At 40.7% G+C, this 18,968-nt stretch overlaps 1 protein-coding gene across 7 annotated transcripts; it reads right to left on the bottom strand.

Moving 5' to 3' along the window:
• Positions 1–692: 692 nt before the first annotated feature.
• CPAP (centrosome assembly and centriole elongation protein) lies at positions 693–18,092 on the bottom strand. Of its 7 annotated transcripts, none has more exons than XM_088051333.1 (17): positions 18,049–18,092; positions 16,139–16,649; positions 15,037–15,160; positions 14,023–14,253; positions 13,223–13,367; positions 11,939–12,044; positions 10,030–11,641; positions 7,306–7,438; positions 6,321–6,486; positions 5,017–5,256; positions 4,308–4,407; positions 3,037–3,134; positions 2,251–2,349; positions 2,005–2,145; positions 1,818–1,902; positions 1,604–1,724; positions 693–999 (listed from the first exon to the last, which is right to left on the bottom strand). In XM_088051333.1, the coding sequence occupies exons 2-17, from the start codon at positions 16,514–16,516 to the stop codon at positions 807–809; spliced, it is 3,972 nt and encodes a 1,323-aa protein (XP_087907459.1). In that variant the 5' UTR covers positions 16,517–16,649; positions 18,049–18,092; the 3' UTR covers positions 693–806. The 7 variants fall into 7 exon arrangements, with proteins under 7 accessions (XP_087907459.1, XP_087907456.1, XP_087907458.1 ...); XM_088051334.1 differs by having other exon boundaries at positions 832–1,079; XM_088051330.1 differs by having other exon boundaries at positions 1,604–1,902.
• Positions 18,093–18,968: the final 876 nt, after the last annotated feature.

Below are 18,968 nucleotides of genomic sequence, written 5' to 3'. Positions count from 1 at the left end.
ACCTCGGCGCCCAGGCACAATGGGACAAGCAGTGGAAGGATCCTGCCACACTTGCAGGTACATATTCTGGTACTAAGCAGACATGGCCTAAGTGCAGTGGCAAATACCCCAGAGCTCAGGCATGTACTCATTTTCGAAATGTTTTCATTTAAAAAAGACCAAAACCCCATTGTCACCCATCTTGAAAGCGACTTAGCCCTGAACTATGTAACAGCAGCTGATCAAGCAGTTTGACCCAAAGGGCTTAAAAATACCTGTTAGGTGAGAAAACTGGATGAGATGACTTTTGGTAGTTTTCTGGTGTTTCTGAGTAGCTTGGAGAATAAACCTGTTCCCCAGTCTCACCTGTGCTAGGCCTTTGAGTACCGAACAGCAGTTTATAGAACAGACACTGCAGAGACTGCTAATGCTGTTGCCTCCTAAGTCTGAGATGAAGAAAAGAAGATGATGAAGGAGAGAGAAAAGCCCAAGACTGCCATTCCTTTGGTCTTTAAAGTCAAGCAGTAAGTAAACTGATGTCTAAAATAAGGTGTGGTCTACAGCTGTTAGTGTTCACAGACAGCTGATTTAAAAAGCATCCTTTTAACACCACATGGCTGAACACTGAATCAATGGACTGTTTCTTAAATGAAATGGAAAAAAGAACTAGGAAAAGCTCTGATGTAGTAGCACCCAATGAAAAATAAATTTATTTAGAGAAAACTATAAATAATATATACACAACAAGCTTTAAGCATTTTCACTTGTTTACAGAAATGTACATTATTTCTGCTGATGTGGTAACACTTCAACAGTTTTGACATGGTCTACAGCTTAGTGTCCATGATAATATTACCATCCTTGTCCTTTACTCTGACTCTCCCAGAGACATACTTGGTTTCCTGCTGTCCATTCATGTACACAGTCTTGACAGTCCCATCTGGATACTCCCGTCTCTTAAACTGTGATGTGTGGAGTTCTCGCTGGCCATTATTGAACTCTATAGTTTTGCTTCCATCTCTGCATTAAAGGGGAAAAGAACCCCAAGGATTACGCATTGGTATAAGATCATTCTCAGAACAAGCATCGGATATGTAAGCCTAAATGAAGGAAGATTTTAATAGTATTTGGAAAAATCTGTTAAATATCTTAGTGATTCATACACAAAAACCTGTTTCTGCAAAACTGATACTTGTTTATACTTGAGAACCTCCACTGCACTTTATCTGTCTCAAATCCATCACTAGAGTACAAGGGAAGTTTAAAACTTGGTCTTTTGAGCACTATCAGTTATCTGCTGTCAGTCACACCTGCTCCCCACAGCAGCCAGGTTCCTAGATATTTTTTCTAGAATTATGTACAAATAGAGAAGTCTCTTAGGTGTTGGGGTATGAGACAATACACTGTCTTTATGCCTCTTCCATGTATCAAAAAAACCCCAAAAAAAACAACAAAACCAACCCAAACCTTGAGCAGTAAATATGTGTTCACAGTACAGTCCATTGAAATGTAAACCTTCAGGAGCTGTAGAAACACACCTGGCACCAGAGTGTGCCTCTGTCCCTGAGCCCCAGGTGTTCCCATCCCCTGCCCAGGCCAGAGGACCCAAGAAGGAAAAGCTCACCGCTGCACACGAACAATGGTGCCATCAGGAAAGATACTTTCTTCTTGGCCATCTGTAAATAAATTCTTAATTGTTTGATCAGGGAAGGTTATTTCCTTCTTGCCATCAGGATAATGCTTCTCTGAAATGTATTTTGAGATAATACACGTATTACATAAATACATATCTATATATGGGCAATAATTCCAGAAGTTGGGTTGGATAATTTCTTTACCTATTTGTCCATTTGAAAACTGCAAGACCTCTAAGCCATCAGAGTATGTAGTGTGAGTAGTCTTAGCATCAGCATAGTAATAAATCTGCAGACAACAGTTGAGATTTAGTGTAACTAATGAGAAATTTTAAATGAATGTACACATGCAGGTAAGTATTTTTGGAAAATGCAGGTATCGGATACCTACCACTGTTTGATCAGGCATAATCTGCTTCACATCCCCATTGAAGAAGGTTATAGTTACAGTCTGCCCATCAGAGCCCACTTTTTTCTGTGTTCCATTTGGGAAAAATATAAGGTGACAGCCATTTTTCAGAACTTTCTCAACCTAATGAAAACACAAGCAAGGTCAGCATTGAGCCCTCACACGCACATTCTCATCTTCCTCAACAGCCGTCTTCCAGAATTTCCAAGTGCCAAGCTCTCATTTTACCTTTCCATCAGGATAAGCAGTTTCTCTCTGTATCTCTTCACTGCCTGTAAATGCAGGAGCAGATGGTAGTGACGCATAAGCTTCATTAGGAGAGGTATCCTGAGATGACAAGCAAAAACTCAAATCAAGCTTTGTCTTTATATACTTTTTTTCCTAGGCTGATACGTATTTTAGGAAGCAAGGAGCATCACAGAAGGAAGATGAGTACGGGGAGGCATAAACACAATCTGGGGTTTGAGCAACTCCAAGTATAATTCAAGTGCTATAAGAGATGGAGACTGAGCAATCATTGTTTATCTGTGGTCAGTGGACTGAAGTGGAATTCAGTGATGTGCTGTTAAATGGTGCTCAATTTACTTCAAAAATCCATGTCATGGTACGAAACAATCAAGTTCTCTAATGCCTAAGTATAACCTACAGCAATTAATGTAAGAATTAATTAAACTATTTAAAAGATCCTTGCACAGTTGCCCTACGTGGAGCATATGAACATCCGTCTTTCTTCAGTCCTCCCAAAAGGTAAAACATTTTGCAAAATTCAAAAGAGCAGGCAATTATTACTTTTTATTTTCCTGAGCTAAAGAATAACACAACTACTAGGCAAAGGTAAAACACTCCTCATTGACTGGTACACAGCCATTTTCTGTTATGACAATAAAAGTTCAAGAACATAAATAGAAGAATCAACAGTCTCATCAGTCACCCTCCAGACACTCATTCGCTATTATATTTTAGGCTTTTTTTCCCCCTGATTTGAAAATCAAATCAAGACACAGGATTTACTACCATAGAAGTCTGAGCAGAAGCTTCTAGTGCTGTCAGTGCCTCAGGGTTGTTTCTGTCATTAGCAGGTCCTGATGCAGGTGTTCTCGAAAATGTTCCTACTGAGACACATGTAACAGTTAAACTGGACTGAGAAATTAAAGTATGATTTAAGAGTTACAATTATATAGGAATTCAAGCTGTACAGGACACCCACATTCTACTGCAGTAGAAACTGAAAGTGGGATATTTATTAAAAGAATAGGCACATGCCCAGAATAGAATCAATCACTGCCATTGCTTTGCGTGTCAGCAGGAAGCTAGAACTGAAGAATTATTACAATGGACATGTAATGCACTTCCTCTCCTATTTTATCTCTGTACATTTACAAAGGATTTGCCTCTCCTAGAAATTTAGACAACTTTATTAGTTATGCATTATAATGAACAAAGGAAGAATATCAGCTTTTAACAGGAACTGATCAGCATATTTTTTCCATGTCTCTCCTATCAAATAACCAAAATAAAACTACCTTCAATTCTGGAACATACTCCTCTAACAGATAACATGATGGTCAGATGAGCTGTCAGAGGTGTCAAGAAAGTGCCCTGCAGTTACTTTCCATAGGTGATCATCCCCTAGGAAGGCAGACAGCCTTTGCTCCTAACTGTGAACAAGGAACACCTGCCACAGCATTGCTCATACGATCACAGATCCAGGTAACAGAAGGTTCTGAAGAGACACAGCAGTTCTGATGCTATTAACACACTTGGCTAGACATTAGGAAGAAATCCTTCACTGTCAGGGTGATGAGGGACTGAAACAGGTTGCCCAGAGAAGCTGAGGATGCTCCATTCATGGAACAGTCCAAGGCCAGGCTGGATGGGGCTCTGAACACCCTGGTCCAATGGAAAGTGTCCCTGCCCATGGCAAGGGGTTGGAACTGTATGATCTTTGAGGTCCTTTCCAACCCAAACCCTTCTGTGACTGATCGAACTAACAGCTGCAGCTTGGAGAACACCAATGTCAGTAATGAATGTAATTTTTGATGACAGAAAGCAGCTTCTGCAGTGCTCCAGACCATCAAGTATGACCAGAAGCATTTTTCACTCCAAAACTGGTCGCATCACAGATCTCTCCAGAATCCCACCCTATGAGGTATTTATCCACATGCTCAAGCCTGTGGCAGCTCCTGCTCTATCTCCTTTTGACGTGGTGATGTACTCCACAAAGCTAAACTTCACATTCATTTTAAAGACTTAACAGAATTCTCTGCATATACAAGTATTTTTACCTTTTGCCTGTGAATAACTTTTGCCATTTATCTTGCTGCATTTCTGTACTAGAAGAAGCGGAGATGCAGTTCGACTTCTTGGGCCTCTATTTGGTAGACACTAAAAGAAAGGAAGTATTTGTGGTTTATGTGACATGAAATCCTAACTGTTCATACAGACTCAACAAAACTTATATGACATGAAATTCACTGGAAACTTTCTTCACAAACTATACAGTTTTGAGACTTGATCAGCAGACGGGCTTGCGTGAAGTAGCCCAAGCTGCACTTCAGAGCTCTTCCTCCATCAGATGCCTTACTATCAACTCCAGAATGTTAATTTGATGCATGCAGATCCTGAGTAATAGTTATAGTTTCAAAACCTAACATAACTGCTTTAGACAATCATGAACTGCTTGGTTTGCCTGGTTCATCCCAAAGGGGCAGAGGTTCACAGGTTAGATTCCATCAATTGTTTTTCTTTCATACTTTCATCCTTTTTAATTTCTAAGATTCGTTCCTCAACAAAAGGGATGCTGCACATTGTGTGCATTGGCACTTGCAGAGAATATGACATGAACAAAAATCTGTCTGTCACCACTAGTGTAGTCCCCAAATCAGTAAATTAAAAGTAAACAGCTAAGTTGTAGCTATTAGAGTCCAAGTCTGTAACAGAAAACTCACCAGTATTCACACAAATGCATTTAAAGCACTAAGATTAATAACTTACAGATTCTGCTCTATTTAGACTCATCCCAGAATTTTCTATTTTCTTCTTGCTTCCAGCAGCTTCTACTTTCTTCCAGGCTTCTAGACGAAACTTCTCCATAATTTTGATTTCTTCTTTTAGCTCAAAATTCTCGTTTACTAAAGCTTCTATTTGATCTTTCAGGCGTCGATGGGTGGTTGACCATTTCGCCTCTTTTCGTTTTAGATCTTCCTGTAACTCTGCAATCTGCTGTTTTAAAGCCTTAGAAAAATGCATGTTTATAAAGAGTTCTCATTTATAATATAGTAAAATATATTTTAGTTTACAACAGAAATACAAACACAAACAAAAAGGGCACAAGTGGCAAAAAAGTCAAATCAGCTTAATAGTGCAGGGGTGAAAGGAAAGGAAGAGTTTTCTTTCCTATTTATTTTAGACTATCAAATTTATAAGCTCTAGTCCAATCACAGGAATTGTTTTTCTTGCTTTCTTGCCATCCTTTACACTTCCTAGATTGGCCACTACAAATACACATGAGATAGAAACACAAAATCATTAATACTACTCTTGGAGGGCCCTTCAAAAATCTTGGCACAGGAAAACATGGAGGACACAAATCACACAAAACACATGTAAATCTGCCTAGTTTAGCAAATGTCAATTCAGTTTTTTGAAGTAAGGGAAATTTGTAGGGAAGGAAGAGGGAAATCCCTGTGTGGTGTTTAATATGGCTTGTTTATATGTATCATGTACTATATACGTCCTAACAACGAAGGAACAAACAGATCTTGTTCCTTACACTGCTGATACCTAAAGACCTATAAGTGATAATATAATGTAACTTTGAAAATTGTAGATTACTGCATAGACTGTACAAGAGTTATAGACAGAATAAAACCCTTGTGGAGTTCTCATTTGTGTTCTGATCCACAACCATGAATAAAAACTTACAACTTAATATTTTAACTTCAGTCATTTTGTTTCAAAGTTGAAGATCATTCTATCAGTCACCAGCAGTTTTTAGTATGTAAATGTGACAAAAAGATTTGCTCATGAGGAGTTTTTGCCTTAAAACTGTCAAACAACATTGTGAAAACTGTAGTTCCCTTCCTCAATTAGAATAATTTAGATTGGAAAAAAAAACTTCAAGATCATGGAGTCCAACTGTTAATCCAACACTGCCAAGTTCACTACTAACCCACATCTGTGAGCAGCTCCCATCTTGAAAGCACTTGTAATTTTTTAACTAAGTTAGAATTTAGTTCTTGACTGCCTTTAAGTGAACTTGCATATTCCTGGACTAGAATAATAATATATTCTTATACCTGAATTTCATCCCGTTCTTTTTTATCTGGAAGTGCTCTAGCTTCTGTGGTGTATTTTTCAAAAACTTTACGCTCCTTCTGCAGTTTTTTTATTTCCTTTTTTTTATATTCTTCTATTTCAGCCAGTTCTTGGACTTTCTTCTGTTCAAAGTCTGCAATTTCTTTCCTATAATTATGAAACAAAGTTGTTGTTTTTAGCCCAAATCTCCTTCATATCTGGATTTTACAAAAGAAAGTGAAGACTCAGTATTTTGTGGTCACAGGTTGCAATTCAGCAACTATTGCCCCCAGGAAGACTTACATAGAAACGGTATTACTTATTTAAGGAGTAAGAACTGTCACACAGTGGGTGTTTGAAGTCCAACAGTATATATTTTTACATCTTCTACTCATAAACATTATCCGACTTCAGAAAAGCTTTGGCTAAAATCTTACTCCATTCTTCAAAACATTAGAACATCATCCCCCAAAAGCACCAAAGAATCTGCTAATAGGAGGTCAAAAATTAAACATTACCTAAAGACACAATGCTGTTCCCAAACAAAACAAAGGTGGCTGTGGTAGGAACAGATGTGCCCATTTATGTCATCAGAGGTAATTATTCTGTTCTATATGCCACTTATAAATGCCTCAGTACAAATTAAAAGATTCTCAGTGTGTACACATAAATACCAAATCCAAAGCAAAAGCATTAAGACCAGTTCTGCACGGCAAATTTTGGATTGTGTTAACCTTTAGAACAAAAGTATACATTCTCTGAAATACAGCCTTTAGGGACATCATAGTAACTGAGCAGAGGTTCTTAATATTATAAATTGTGTGGAATAATTACAGTTTAATATACACATAGGGCAACAACTTGTGTCTAGACCTATCCCCACTGTTTTTGGAGCACATTAATTGTTTACCTTGGTAACTGGAAATTAGGAGAGTCTGCAACACACTATGGAAGCAAATGCACCAAAATGTTTCAATTAAAAATTACCTGATACTTGCCAGGGCGTGCTCTCTTTCTTCACGGAGTTTAGTCAGAGTTGTGTTTTCAGCTCGGAATCTCTCAATTTCATTTTCCAACTCGGCAAGTCTCTCTCTTAGTAGCTGGGATGGAACAGTGTTTCCTGTCAAAGCACAGCCACATGCACATTATCTAAATGGCATTCATTAAACTGAAGTAAACCATTATCACACACCAGCTTAAAATTTGTTAAAAATAAATAAAAAACAAGAAAATACTATTTTAGAGGCATCAGTAATTTTGTAAAAAACTTCTACTGACCAAATAACACAGAAGTTATGTTTTAAAACACTCTGCACTATTTACTCAAATACTTCAAATATGGAGTAGATCCATTGCTTTTGCACTACTTTTAAGTAGTGAATGTATCTTTCATCTTGGTAGAACTAAAGCTGTATTTGGAAGTGGAACATGAAGGGCTTCATGTCAAACCAGAGAAATAAAATGAAGGTATAAGAGTGGAATGAGTGCATATGGCACATGTCTAGGTACATACCATTTATATGTGCCAGGTACATGTATGATGGGTATATCAAACAGGAAAGTTTATGGTTGTAAATTTTTTCAAGTTTTAGTCACTACAAAGTCTGTTCACACCCATCCCTGATGGGGAATCTACTGCAGAGTTTGATAATAGGGAGGGGTTTTTGCAGGCTTTTTTCCCATCCCAGTTTGCTGTTCAGTCATTACTTAATAATCTCCAGGGTCTCAGAGTCTGAGTATGCAACAGAATAGACAAAATACTGATGTTGCTGTGTAAGTGGTTTCCTTTCTCACCCTTAAATATTCTGAAATGCTGTAAAAAAAACCCCAACCCCTCATTTTCTATCTATGAAAACAAATCCTTCAAGTTTACATTTTTCTAGCCTTTTGTGACAGCCAACATCTCTCCCTTCTTGCCACTTTAGCCCACCACAGGTAGTTCCCTGCTCGCAAAAGTGGTTTCAGCCAGATGCAGCAGTCACACTTAAGTTTTTCTTAATTCATATTTATGCTAAGGTGCTGATATCAAGTGAGGCCTGTGTTTCACCCTCAGGTCTGTCACTGGTCACCACAGAAAAGAGATCAGTGCCTGCCCCTCCTCTTCCCCTCATAAGGAAGCTGCAGACTGCAATGAGGTCTCTTCTCAGTCTCTTCTTCTCCAGGCTGAACAGACTAAGTGCCCTCAGCCACTCCTCGTATGGTTTCCCCTCCAGCCCCTTCATCATCTTTGCTGCCCTCCTTTGGTCACTCTCCAATAGTTGAATGTCTTTTTTTATACTGTGGCACCCAGAACTGCCCCCAGCACTGAGGTGAGGCCGCCCCAGCCCAGAGCAGAGCAGGACAATCCCCTCCCTTGCCCGGCTGTGATGCTGTGCCTGATGCCCCCCAGGACAGGGTTGGCCCTCCTGGCTGCCAGGGCACTGCTGCCTCATGTTCAACCTTCTGCCAACCAGGACCCCCAGGTCCCTTTGTGCAGTGCTGCTCTCCTGCATCTCATCCCCCAGTACATCCAGGGCTGCCCCATCCCAGGTGCAGAATCCAGCACCTTCCCTTCTTGAACTTCATCTGGTTGGTGATAGCCCAGCCCTCCAATTTGTCCAGGTCTCTCTGCATGGCCTTCCTGCCTTCAAGGGAGTCAACAGCTCCTCCCAATTTAGCATGGTTGGCAAACTTTGCTTAGTATTCCTTCCAGTTCTGTGTCCAAGTCATTTATGAAGATGTTGAAGAGCACAGGACAGAGAATGGAACCCCAGCAGTGACAGGTCACCAGCCTGATGTCATCCCATTCCCTGTAACACTTTGTGCCTGACCTGTAAGCCAGTTGCTCACTCATCACATGATGTGTTTGTCCAGCTGAATGCTGGACATTTTGTCCAGAAGGGCACTGAGAGAAATGAAATCAAAGGCTTTACCGAAATCCAAAAAGATTGCATCAACTGGCTTACCATAAAAACCTAAACAAAATCCTAAACATTCAGTGGAGCAGATTCTGAAACCAAGATCACAACCAGACAAAATATTTAAATACTAGGCTGTGCCATCATGCTGTCACTGAACAACTCCATTTTTAATGATAGCAGAAATGCAACAGCTGCAACAGGGGGTTTTAGAGGCAGTCCTGCACAGACTGTAACCATATAGATGAAATCAAACTTGGGCAAAGCAGAAAAATGAATCCACATTTTCTATATTCCACGTGAACTCTGTGAATACTATACTACTCTCAGACAAATCTGCCACTCACTTATATTTCATAAGAGGAAAAAATTAACCTAGCAGTGAATAGTATTACCCTACTGTGGTGTAAATTCACTGTGGTGGAAAGGAAGGTACCACTTCATTTTCAGCTTGCCCTTGATATTTTCCTTCATTCAAAAACAGTGATCAAGCAGCTTCAGATCAAGTTACTTCAATGAGCTGAAACCTCCAGAGGGAAGGAAAAAAAAAAACCCCACCAATTAAATAAATAGATTTTTAAATAGAAGTTTTTGCCAATCAGATTTCATTCTGCAAGCTCTGTAATTTTTAGATCTGGCCTAAGACATGCAACCAGAGATGCAGGGGAAGATTAGGGCCATTGCTTGAAGTAGAAGTCTGTACTTAAACCTTTTGGTGTAATTTCAGCTTGGAGCTTAAGCACCAGTAGGGAAGACTTGTCAATACGCCTTCGTCACCACTTCCTACCAGTGTTCTACCTTGCTGTTCTCTCACCTCCCAGCTTCGGTTCCACATTTGATTTGGTTTCACGCTCTGGATGGCAGCCTGCCTTCTGCTTTGGCTTCAGTGAAGGAAACAGTTTCATCATCAGGTTTGATACAGGAGGTCCATCTGAATCACTGTTCACTGCAGACTCTTTGGACATTTCATCTCCTTTCTTTGAGGCAACTTTTCTCTTTATTGCTTTATCTGGGACAATTGTATCATTCTTAAAGGAAAAGTCCATCTGCAAAGGTGTTTTAGTGTATTTTTCAGGTAAATCAATGCTGTTTTCATCAAGATCACTCCATGTTCTTTCATCATCAAACTCAAACTCATTCCTGTTTATACACAACATGCTTCTGTGATCATCTGTAACTTTTCTAATCTTTTGCTTTGACAGTACACTGCAATCTTTGTCTGACAAGCCAAGGTCAGCATCTCCATTTTTGCTCTCTTTACTGATGTCTGTAACAGAACTTCCACAATCAAAAAATTCTAGATCACTTTCTCTGTGGTTCGCAAGGGCTGTCTCAGCATCTTTGTTGTCATGCTTCAATGTAGCTCCAAATTCACTCTCAGAATCTGTAGTAATATCACCATTGCCCTCACTCTTATCTTCATTGACAATCCAGTGGTTATTTTTTAAAGCAGGAGCTGCTTTCATGGAAGAAGCTGAGAATATTACACCATCTGTTTTACTCAATGGATCCTTCATTCTAAAATCTGTTCCTGAATTTGAGGCTGTATGCATAACTGGGCTATCATTTATGTTTTCGGGTGCCACACAGTCTGCCCTTTGACTTCTCCCATTTGTAAGTTCGACTGCCAGCGCTTTGACTTGCTGCTGCTTTGCCTTGATAGGAGTAGAAGACATCCTACGGCCTTTTAAAGTTTGCTGGTCTCGTTCCAAGATCCTTTGCACAAATGAGGAATTACTTGAGAAAGATATTTCATCTGCAGCTTGTTCGAGAAACAAAAATTCATCTAATTCTAGGTTCTCTTTTTCTTTTTCTTTTTCCCACTTCTCTAGTTTATTCTGAAATGAAAGTTCAAAAGACAGTTCTGAATCTTTTACAGGGTGACCTTTGGGACATTTAGAATTATAAAAGGCACTAGTCAGTTCTTGAGATAACTGAGACTTTTCTGCACCAGGTACTTTGGTTTTGATTTTGCCAGTGTTAGTGAATTCTCCTCTGTTCTCTTTATTCTCTATTTTGTTATTAATTTCTGATGGGTATGAATCTCTTATCTGTCCATCATGATTTTTTCCTGATTGCATTCTTGTTTCTAATGGCAAGATATTTTCTCCATTGTGATTCCTGAGTACCACTGTCTTCAGAATAGGACAATGTTTTACTTTATTGGGATGGTTGTATTTTTTACATGGTGCAAAAGGATTTTCAGAAACCAGTTCTTTGCCAAGAGGCACAGTTTTCTTCTGTATTTGTGATCTGTGCGCTTTAATAACATTTCTATCATCTGAAACCCTTTCTTGAAGTTTTGAGGTGTTTTCTCCAAGTTTTGTCATTTTAGACTTGGCATTAGTGAATCTTGTTAAACCTTCTCCTCTTTTCAGGAAGGGTCTCTTCACCACTGGTTTTTGGACAGCTGATCCATTTGTCTCCTGAAAATGAGTAAAGAAAAGCAAACGATAAAATGTTAAAAAGCTCCTCACACAGTTTGAAGATTTCTTCAAATAAATCCCACATACCAGTAGAAATTTACATGGTACCTTTCTACTGGATTTCTGAAGACCTAAGCAAGTGGAGTATTAGGGGCTTATAATTTTTACGAATGTGAATGTTGCATTCAGTGGTATCTTTCCCTGCTAGCATCTTCCTTGTACACTTTTAAAGCACCTATCACATATTTGCACAATATATAAAGAAGAATGAAGGTTTTTAAAGTAATAATAAATAACCTGTAACTTCTGTTTTTGCTCCAGACGCTGTTCTTCTAGTTGTATCTGCTCTTCCAAGAATTCTTCAAAAGTTTGTTTCTTCTCATGTATTGCAGCTTTAATAGGTCTAGAGAAATTACAAAAACAACTCTTATAATTCTGTATAAAATAACTATGTTTAACATCAGTGGTATTCAAAGACCTAAGGTGTAACTGCATAAAAGATGACAAATTCTGAGGTGCTTTAGGCATTAATTTAATCTGAGAAATTAATTTTAACACTACATGTTTATCCAATCCCTGCAATAATTAACATACTAAAAGACACTGTATGCAGGTTTTTTCTTTCACTGCTTTTCTTAATGACCCTTTCTTTCAGACAGATCACCAAACTTCCACTCATAGTTTATGTGAGTGAGTGAGTGTGAGTTTCCACTCACACTGCCAATTCCTACAGTATCACCTTTCCACTCAGGAATACTACTGAGATTACATTCCCTGTCTCCCCCTTTGATACTCCTCCTCCTTCATAGGAGTGCTGGGTCTAGCTGGCATAGAATGAGCTTTTTCATAGCTATTTCAGCTTTGCGACTACAACAGCATTGATAACATAATAAATATTTAGCTATTACTGAACCCTGCTTGTACAGCAACAAGGCTTTCTTTGATTTTTCATGCTGCTGTCCCCACCAGGAAGCAGGCTGGGGGTGGGCAAGACCAAATCCAGAGAAGACGCAGCCACATTTCATAGAATCACATAATCACAGAATGGTTTGGGTTGGAAAGGACTTTAAACATCATCTCGTTCCAACCTCCCCACCCCCCTGCAGTGGGCAAGAACACCTTCCACTAGACCAGGCTGCTCAGAGCCCCATCCATTCTGGCCTTGAACATTTCAAACAATCCTAACTCCTCATAATAAACTAAAAAGTCACAGCCTTGCCCTCCTCCCTCTCATTACTACTTTCAGCATGTAAGTGGATAGGACACTGTAATAAATCAAACTGGGAACAGCAATCATAACTGCTTATATACCCAGCTATACTGAAAGGTGCTTCTAAAGCTGTCATTACCCCAGGATGCACACACACCTCTTCATCCTACACACAACATTTCATCTTTCATAGCACAAGCAATACAAAGCAAGAGCCTCTCTTACCACAGGTCTCCACAGTACCTAGAGAAATCAAATCCTTTGTGAAGAAATTGCACAAATTCAGAGTATCAGACTCTTTCAATCAGGACTCAGAAGTCAACCAAACTTATGTAACTTGATAAAAACTGCACAGTCATAGTCTGAATTACCTTTCCTCTGTATTAGTCAATAAATGTTCACCTCCACTGGAATTTTCAGACACATCTGCGCTTCCCACAACTAAAGGATCAATGTGATTACCTTCACTCTCCATTAATAATTCCATCTTTTTTTCTGGACACCACATGTTTTTTCCTGTGAAAGCAACAGATTGGGTTTTTTTTTTTCATCTCAACAACAAGTCAGTTTTCAGCACATACTTTAAACAGCATTCAGGTCAGGTGAAGACCAGAAGGGAGCTTCATGGCCATATGATCTGAATTCCTACATAAAACAGTCCTAAGATTTCCCCAAATTAATTCTTATTTGAATTTGCACTTTCTTTTTAAAGGAACAAGCAATTAAGCATTAAAAAAAATTCCACAGACCTTAAATAATCTGTTCTGATTGTTCATCTGCTTTGCTACTGTTAATGTATGGCTTAAAAACATAACTGAACAAATTTTGATGTCTGCTGTACTGATGAGCCCCCTTATCAAGCTGTTTCCCAGAAATACATGCATAAATTGAGAAGAATTTGATTTCTGACATGCTGTTTTTAACCAAACTCTAATGGACAACAACAGGAATATTCTGAAGTCTGTAAGCTGTCAGTGAACAAACCAATATACCAAGTAAACCAACAAAAATCATAAAACATTCAAAATAAGTAGCAGAAAGTTGTTCTCAGTGACAAGGGGGGAAAAATAGCACCACATAGCAAGTTATCTTTCTGTAAATGACTAAGCAGTAATATATTTGTCTTCCTTGTTTTTCAAACAATTTGGCCTTTTCAGAGGCACACACAGACCTTGCTTTTCACAGGCAGACACTTCTGAAAGATTATTCTTCAAAGATGAGGTGCATTCTCTGTTCAGCTTTTGTAAAGAGTCGTTGTCTTGTGTATGGGAAGAAACAACCAGAGCATTAGCTCTGTCTTCAAAGATATTCTGATATCCAGACGATGGCAACTGAGGGGAAGGTGCTAAGCCTGTAGAATGTCCAGGTCTTAGCTTTTGACTTTCAGCCATTACAGTATAACCTTGAAACGAGAAGGAACAAAATGGCTGTGTCATTCTATTTGTATCACTCCTGCTCCACAGGAGTAAAGAAATGGCACTGAAGGGCAGCATTGATCACACAGCCTCCAACCTTATGTCACTGACCAAGAATAAGTGACAAGGCAATCTTAATTTTCTTCTCCTAAAATAAGCTCTAATTTAATCTTCTCACGTAGGCATAGTGAAAGAAAGGCAATCATTTAAGTCAGGTTGGACTGACACAGCCAAGAGCAGAGAGTACCCTCCCTCAGCTCTAAAAGCTTTTCCCAGCCAAGAGCTGTCCCCTCTCCTTGCGCCCAGCAAACAAGACTGGAAAAATGATACAGGTTACAAGTCCTTGTTTTTAAATACAGATCAGCTCTCTATTCTAGTTCAGTTCATCACCTGAATGTGGTATGTGTGAGCACGAACAAGGAGGGACCACTTCACTTGGCTACACTGAAAGCTTAAAGCAATCAAAAGTACTGTGAGAAGTGGCTAATAAGAAAGGAAAGTAATTGTTTTATACTTTGAAGCAAGGGCTCCCATCACAGCACATATTGATCAAGTTACAATTACAGCTGGCATTTTATAAAAATAGGACAATATTCCTTCTTCAGTAGCACTCAACTTTCACGCACTGAAGCAATGCAGTATTTATCTTTGACTAATCAAGTAATCTTAAAATTAAGAACACAGAAGACACGTTCAGATTTTAACTGGAAAATGAGCTTAAATTTTTCAGTTTATACCAAGTACATCATGTGCTTTCTTTTTCAGCTTACCAAGAGCTGCTGGCTGGCCAGATACCATGCTAAGTAGCTTCTGCTGCTCTTCCATTAACCTTTGAAGCTGTTCCATCTGTTGTTTCTTTAACTGTTCTTGTTTCTGCTGTTGCAATTCCTTCAGCTTTTCAAACAAATAAATAAATAATTAGAGGCTAGGTTTATTTAGACTGTACCATAAAATTATTTTGTTATAGACTGTCAATAACTTTCTAAGGATGCTTAATAATTCCTCTTAAGATACCAATAAATCAGCTAATATTTATTTAGCCACTGATTGATACTACTGATAATATTTTAAAAGTGGGTAAGTATTCTCCTATCACATAAAATACAGAAGAAAACTTTTATAGCACCTGGTAATTAATGGAATTCTACTCTGGAGACACACACATAGCTGCTGGCAGAGTGGACAAGGACTTCCTTGTCCCTAACAGCAAGATCTAAAGTGCTGCTGAAGGCTTCCAGCTAACACAACTTGTATCCAGTAATTGGCAAGAGCTTTAAGTGAACACACAGCCACTTACAGTGAATCGACTGACACACTTGCATTAGGAAAAAAAACCAGTAACATAACAGAATTATAATTCCAGGCCTTTTTTTATCCTGATGTCTTGGATACTTTAACACATTCAACACTAACATACATAACTCCTCATCTGAACAGAACCAGGTATGTCACACCTACTTTGAGAACTAACAAAAGATGTTGCTATAGATACAAGAACATTCAACTCCAATGTGTTGTGAATATCTGTGGCCAAGCACTACCACTGTAACGACCAGCACCCCATTTCCACAGCCTCAAGTGAAGAAACATTGTATGCACCTTTCCAGGTAAAATGATTTTGAGAACGATTTCACTTTAAACTGGAACTTTTGCCACCTGGAAAAAACAGTAGTTACACTCTCAGTAAATGCACATCATGAGGAGGACACAAACTTTCATGTGAGCCTAACCAGAACTTAGGATTTGCTCTTTAAGCTTGCTGTGGCCTACACGTTGCAGGGGTTCGCTTACTTACAGGCATGACAAATCATATGCAGGAACAAAATAAATCTTACTGTAAGTACGTCAAGGAATTCTAGGTATATTTATTACCTGTTCAAGCTTTTGTAAGAGTGGATCACTGTGACTGGATTTCTTCTGGCCATCCACTTCACCACTGACTAAGTCTGGTTTAGAGCTTTCTAGGTTTCCAGCTGCTGCTGGAAAAGGTGTTCCAGTGGTACATTGCTGGAGTGTCTGAGAGCTGCCAGACTCTTCACACAGGGAGTCATCACTTACAGAACAGCTGTCTGAAAGGTGCTGCACTTCTTCAGGTAAAGCTGTGGTGTTTCCAAGTCCAGGTAACAAATTTTCCTTCTTGAAGTTCAAACCAGTAAAACTAGGACCTAATAAGACTCCAGCATGGGAACTATTGAACATCCAGTGTGCACTGAAGTTTTGCTCACCGCTCAGATTTTCAACAGTTGGCATCTTGCAAATTGTATTCCAATTTCTATGCTGCTCAGCATTAACACAATAATATTACGTTCTGTAGGGTTAAGACAATATAACTTTCAGAGTTCCAGGTAGTTGGTATGGATGGTTATCTATCTACTTCTAGCACCTAGAAATTAAGCAGATAAACAAAATCAGAAATCTACAATAACAGATTCCTAGTTAAAGAAAGTTACTGTCTTATAACCAACCTAGTGTATTTATAAAAATAAGTTATAATCAATAGAAACAACTTGGACAACAAATAACAAACACTTTCTGTGCAGAAAACCAACATAATCCAACTCGTAATCATATTATTTGAGTGCATTTCTTTTAAACACTTGCAACAAAAGAAATTATTTGATGAGCTGAGAGATCTCCACCACATGACCTTCATATTAATGCAAAGTTTCAGATATGTCCATCTAAATAGAAACACTTTACTGCACATATTTCAATGCAACACTTATCATTTTCATGTCTTCCTTAGTTTCTCACGGAAATGCTATAACTATGCTGTGTGTTATCTTCCTTCTCCCAAAAAGCTTCTTTGAAATCCATCCAAAGGAAACTTTAAATACAGCAACATATCCTGCAAGTGCCATAACACGTGAATGAATTCATGTAGGAAGGAGACCCAAAGTGATTTCCTCACTTAGGAAGAAAAAGACACAACTGCTGCTGGTGACAGTGTGGCAGCAGGAGCTGGGCCCCTCAGGCGTGCTTCCTCAAACTAATCCCAGGGCAAATAATTCTCTGCCTGTGCGTGTGGTGTGCCAGGGGGAATACAGAGGAGAGAAGGGGCCAGGGCACCAAGGGCAGACAACCACAGCAGCCCAGGTTCAAGAATCCTGCTAATCAGTAAATGACTTCTTAAAGCTTCCTCATTCCCAAGAGATCAGTTCATGCCAGCTCTCAACTTTCCCGGAGTAAAAATACTTAAGCTTCCAGCCCGAGTTTGAAACCGCGACTGGGAGAAACGTTATAGAAATGTTTCATATAGAAATGACTGGTTTCTGTTTTGAGACGCTAAAGGAAAGTTTCCCAGCAAGGTGCAGATTTCTGCAGTGGCAAATTGAAGACTGCGAGTTTCACGTTCTGTTTTACCCGTCCCCTTTTTCGGAGACCCTCTGGACACCGCCTGCCAGTCTAAACCTCCCCGTGAAATTCACAGCACCACCACCTTCGTGCCAACCGGAGCAGCCGGCAGGGATCAGGCCGATTCCTCCCGGGAAGGGGAGGAGGGACAAAGGGGCTTCCCCAGAGGTCGACATCGCGGAGAGGAGCACAGCCCCGCTGCTCAGCCGAGCCGAGGCGTCGGGCCCAGCGCCCTCCTTCCCTCACCGACACCGCCCTCACAGAGCACGCCCCAAGCGCACCCCCGGCCCCGAGGCACCCGCAGCACGACAGCTCCGATCCGCAGACCCTCGCATACAGCGAGGTAGGTGCCCCGGCGCCGCTCCTCAGGCCGCCACCGCAACCGCGCTCAGCTCCGACTGCCACAGCCTCCTCTTTCTATTACAAACCTGCCGCCATCGCACAGCCTCCCAGCGCCACAGGCGAGCACCGCCCCGACGCCCTGCATGCCGGGAGCTGTAGTTCGAGCACCGCAGGACCGCCTCGCAGGTAGCCGGGGAATGCAGGGGAGTGGGACTACAGCTCCCGAGAGCCTCCGCGGCGGGAAGGCCGTTGATGGGCACCCACCGCGGCGGCCGTGCCCCGCTTCGTGCTGGCGGGAAGCGGCGGCGGGATCCGCTCCGGGGCCGCGGCTCTCCCTGGCTCCCGGAGGCCGCTCCCGGGCGCTCCCGGTGCTGGCCCCTTGCGGAGGTCTCCTGGGGCAGTGCCGCTCTGCTGCTGGGGAGAGGCTGCGGACTTCAGTGTGCTTTAGCTGCGGTTACCCGTAGTCTTTTACACTTTAAACAGCAGCGGGACGGGAGGAACGCAAAGATAAGTAGGCAAAAGGCACCCCCAGGCTTTGTGACATTCTGTGCTTTAGGCACGCTCTGTCTTACTGAGAGAAATTAGTGTTTTCCTCTAAACTCCAGAAGGCGGTAGAGCATCACGCTGCAGGCTTGGGGAGCGTGCTTGGCTGTGTCCCGGTGCTGCGGCTCCTGTGGGCAGGCCCGACACCGAGCTCGGGGCTCCGTGAGCCCGGGACAGCCTTCTCAGGTGCCTCCTATGACTTCTGATTTTCGCTGTTTCGTTCTGTGGCCCCATAGGGCTCCTTCTGATGTACTGCCACCGTTTTTCCTGGACAAATACAGTGTCTACACGGTTGTCCTCAGACAATCTTCATTAGCACTGACAAACTAATGTGCTAGAATATAGAAGGATTTGTACTTGTGTCTGTCTAAACCATAGTATCACATTCAGCCCCTTTGACATCTTTAGTAGGAAAATACTAGTAGAGGGGTTCTTAAAACTGAAAATGCTAGTCTTGCCAATA

The sequence above is a fragment of the Pseudopodoces humilis genome, chromosome 2, assembly GCF_049639895.1.
Source record: "Pseudopodoces humilis isolate 2021_Gansu_Grassland_sample_001 chromosome 2, ASM4963989v1, whole genome shotgun sequence".
NCBI classification, from domain to species: domain Eukaryota; kingdom Metazoa; phylum Chordata; class Aves; order Passeriformes; family Paridae; genus Pseudopodoces; species Pseudopodoces humilis.
The sequence above is the reverse complement of the archived record's forward strand: the minus strand, read 5'-3'. Positions and strand labels throughout refer to the sequence as shown.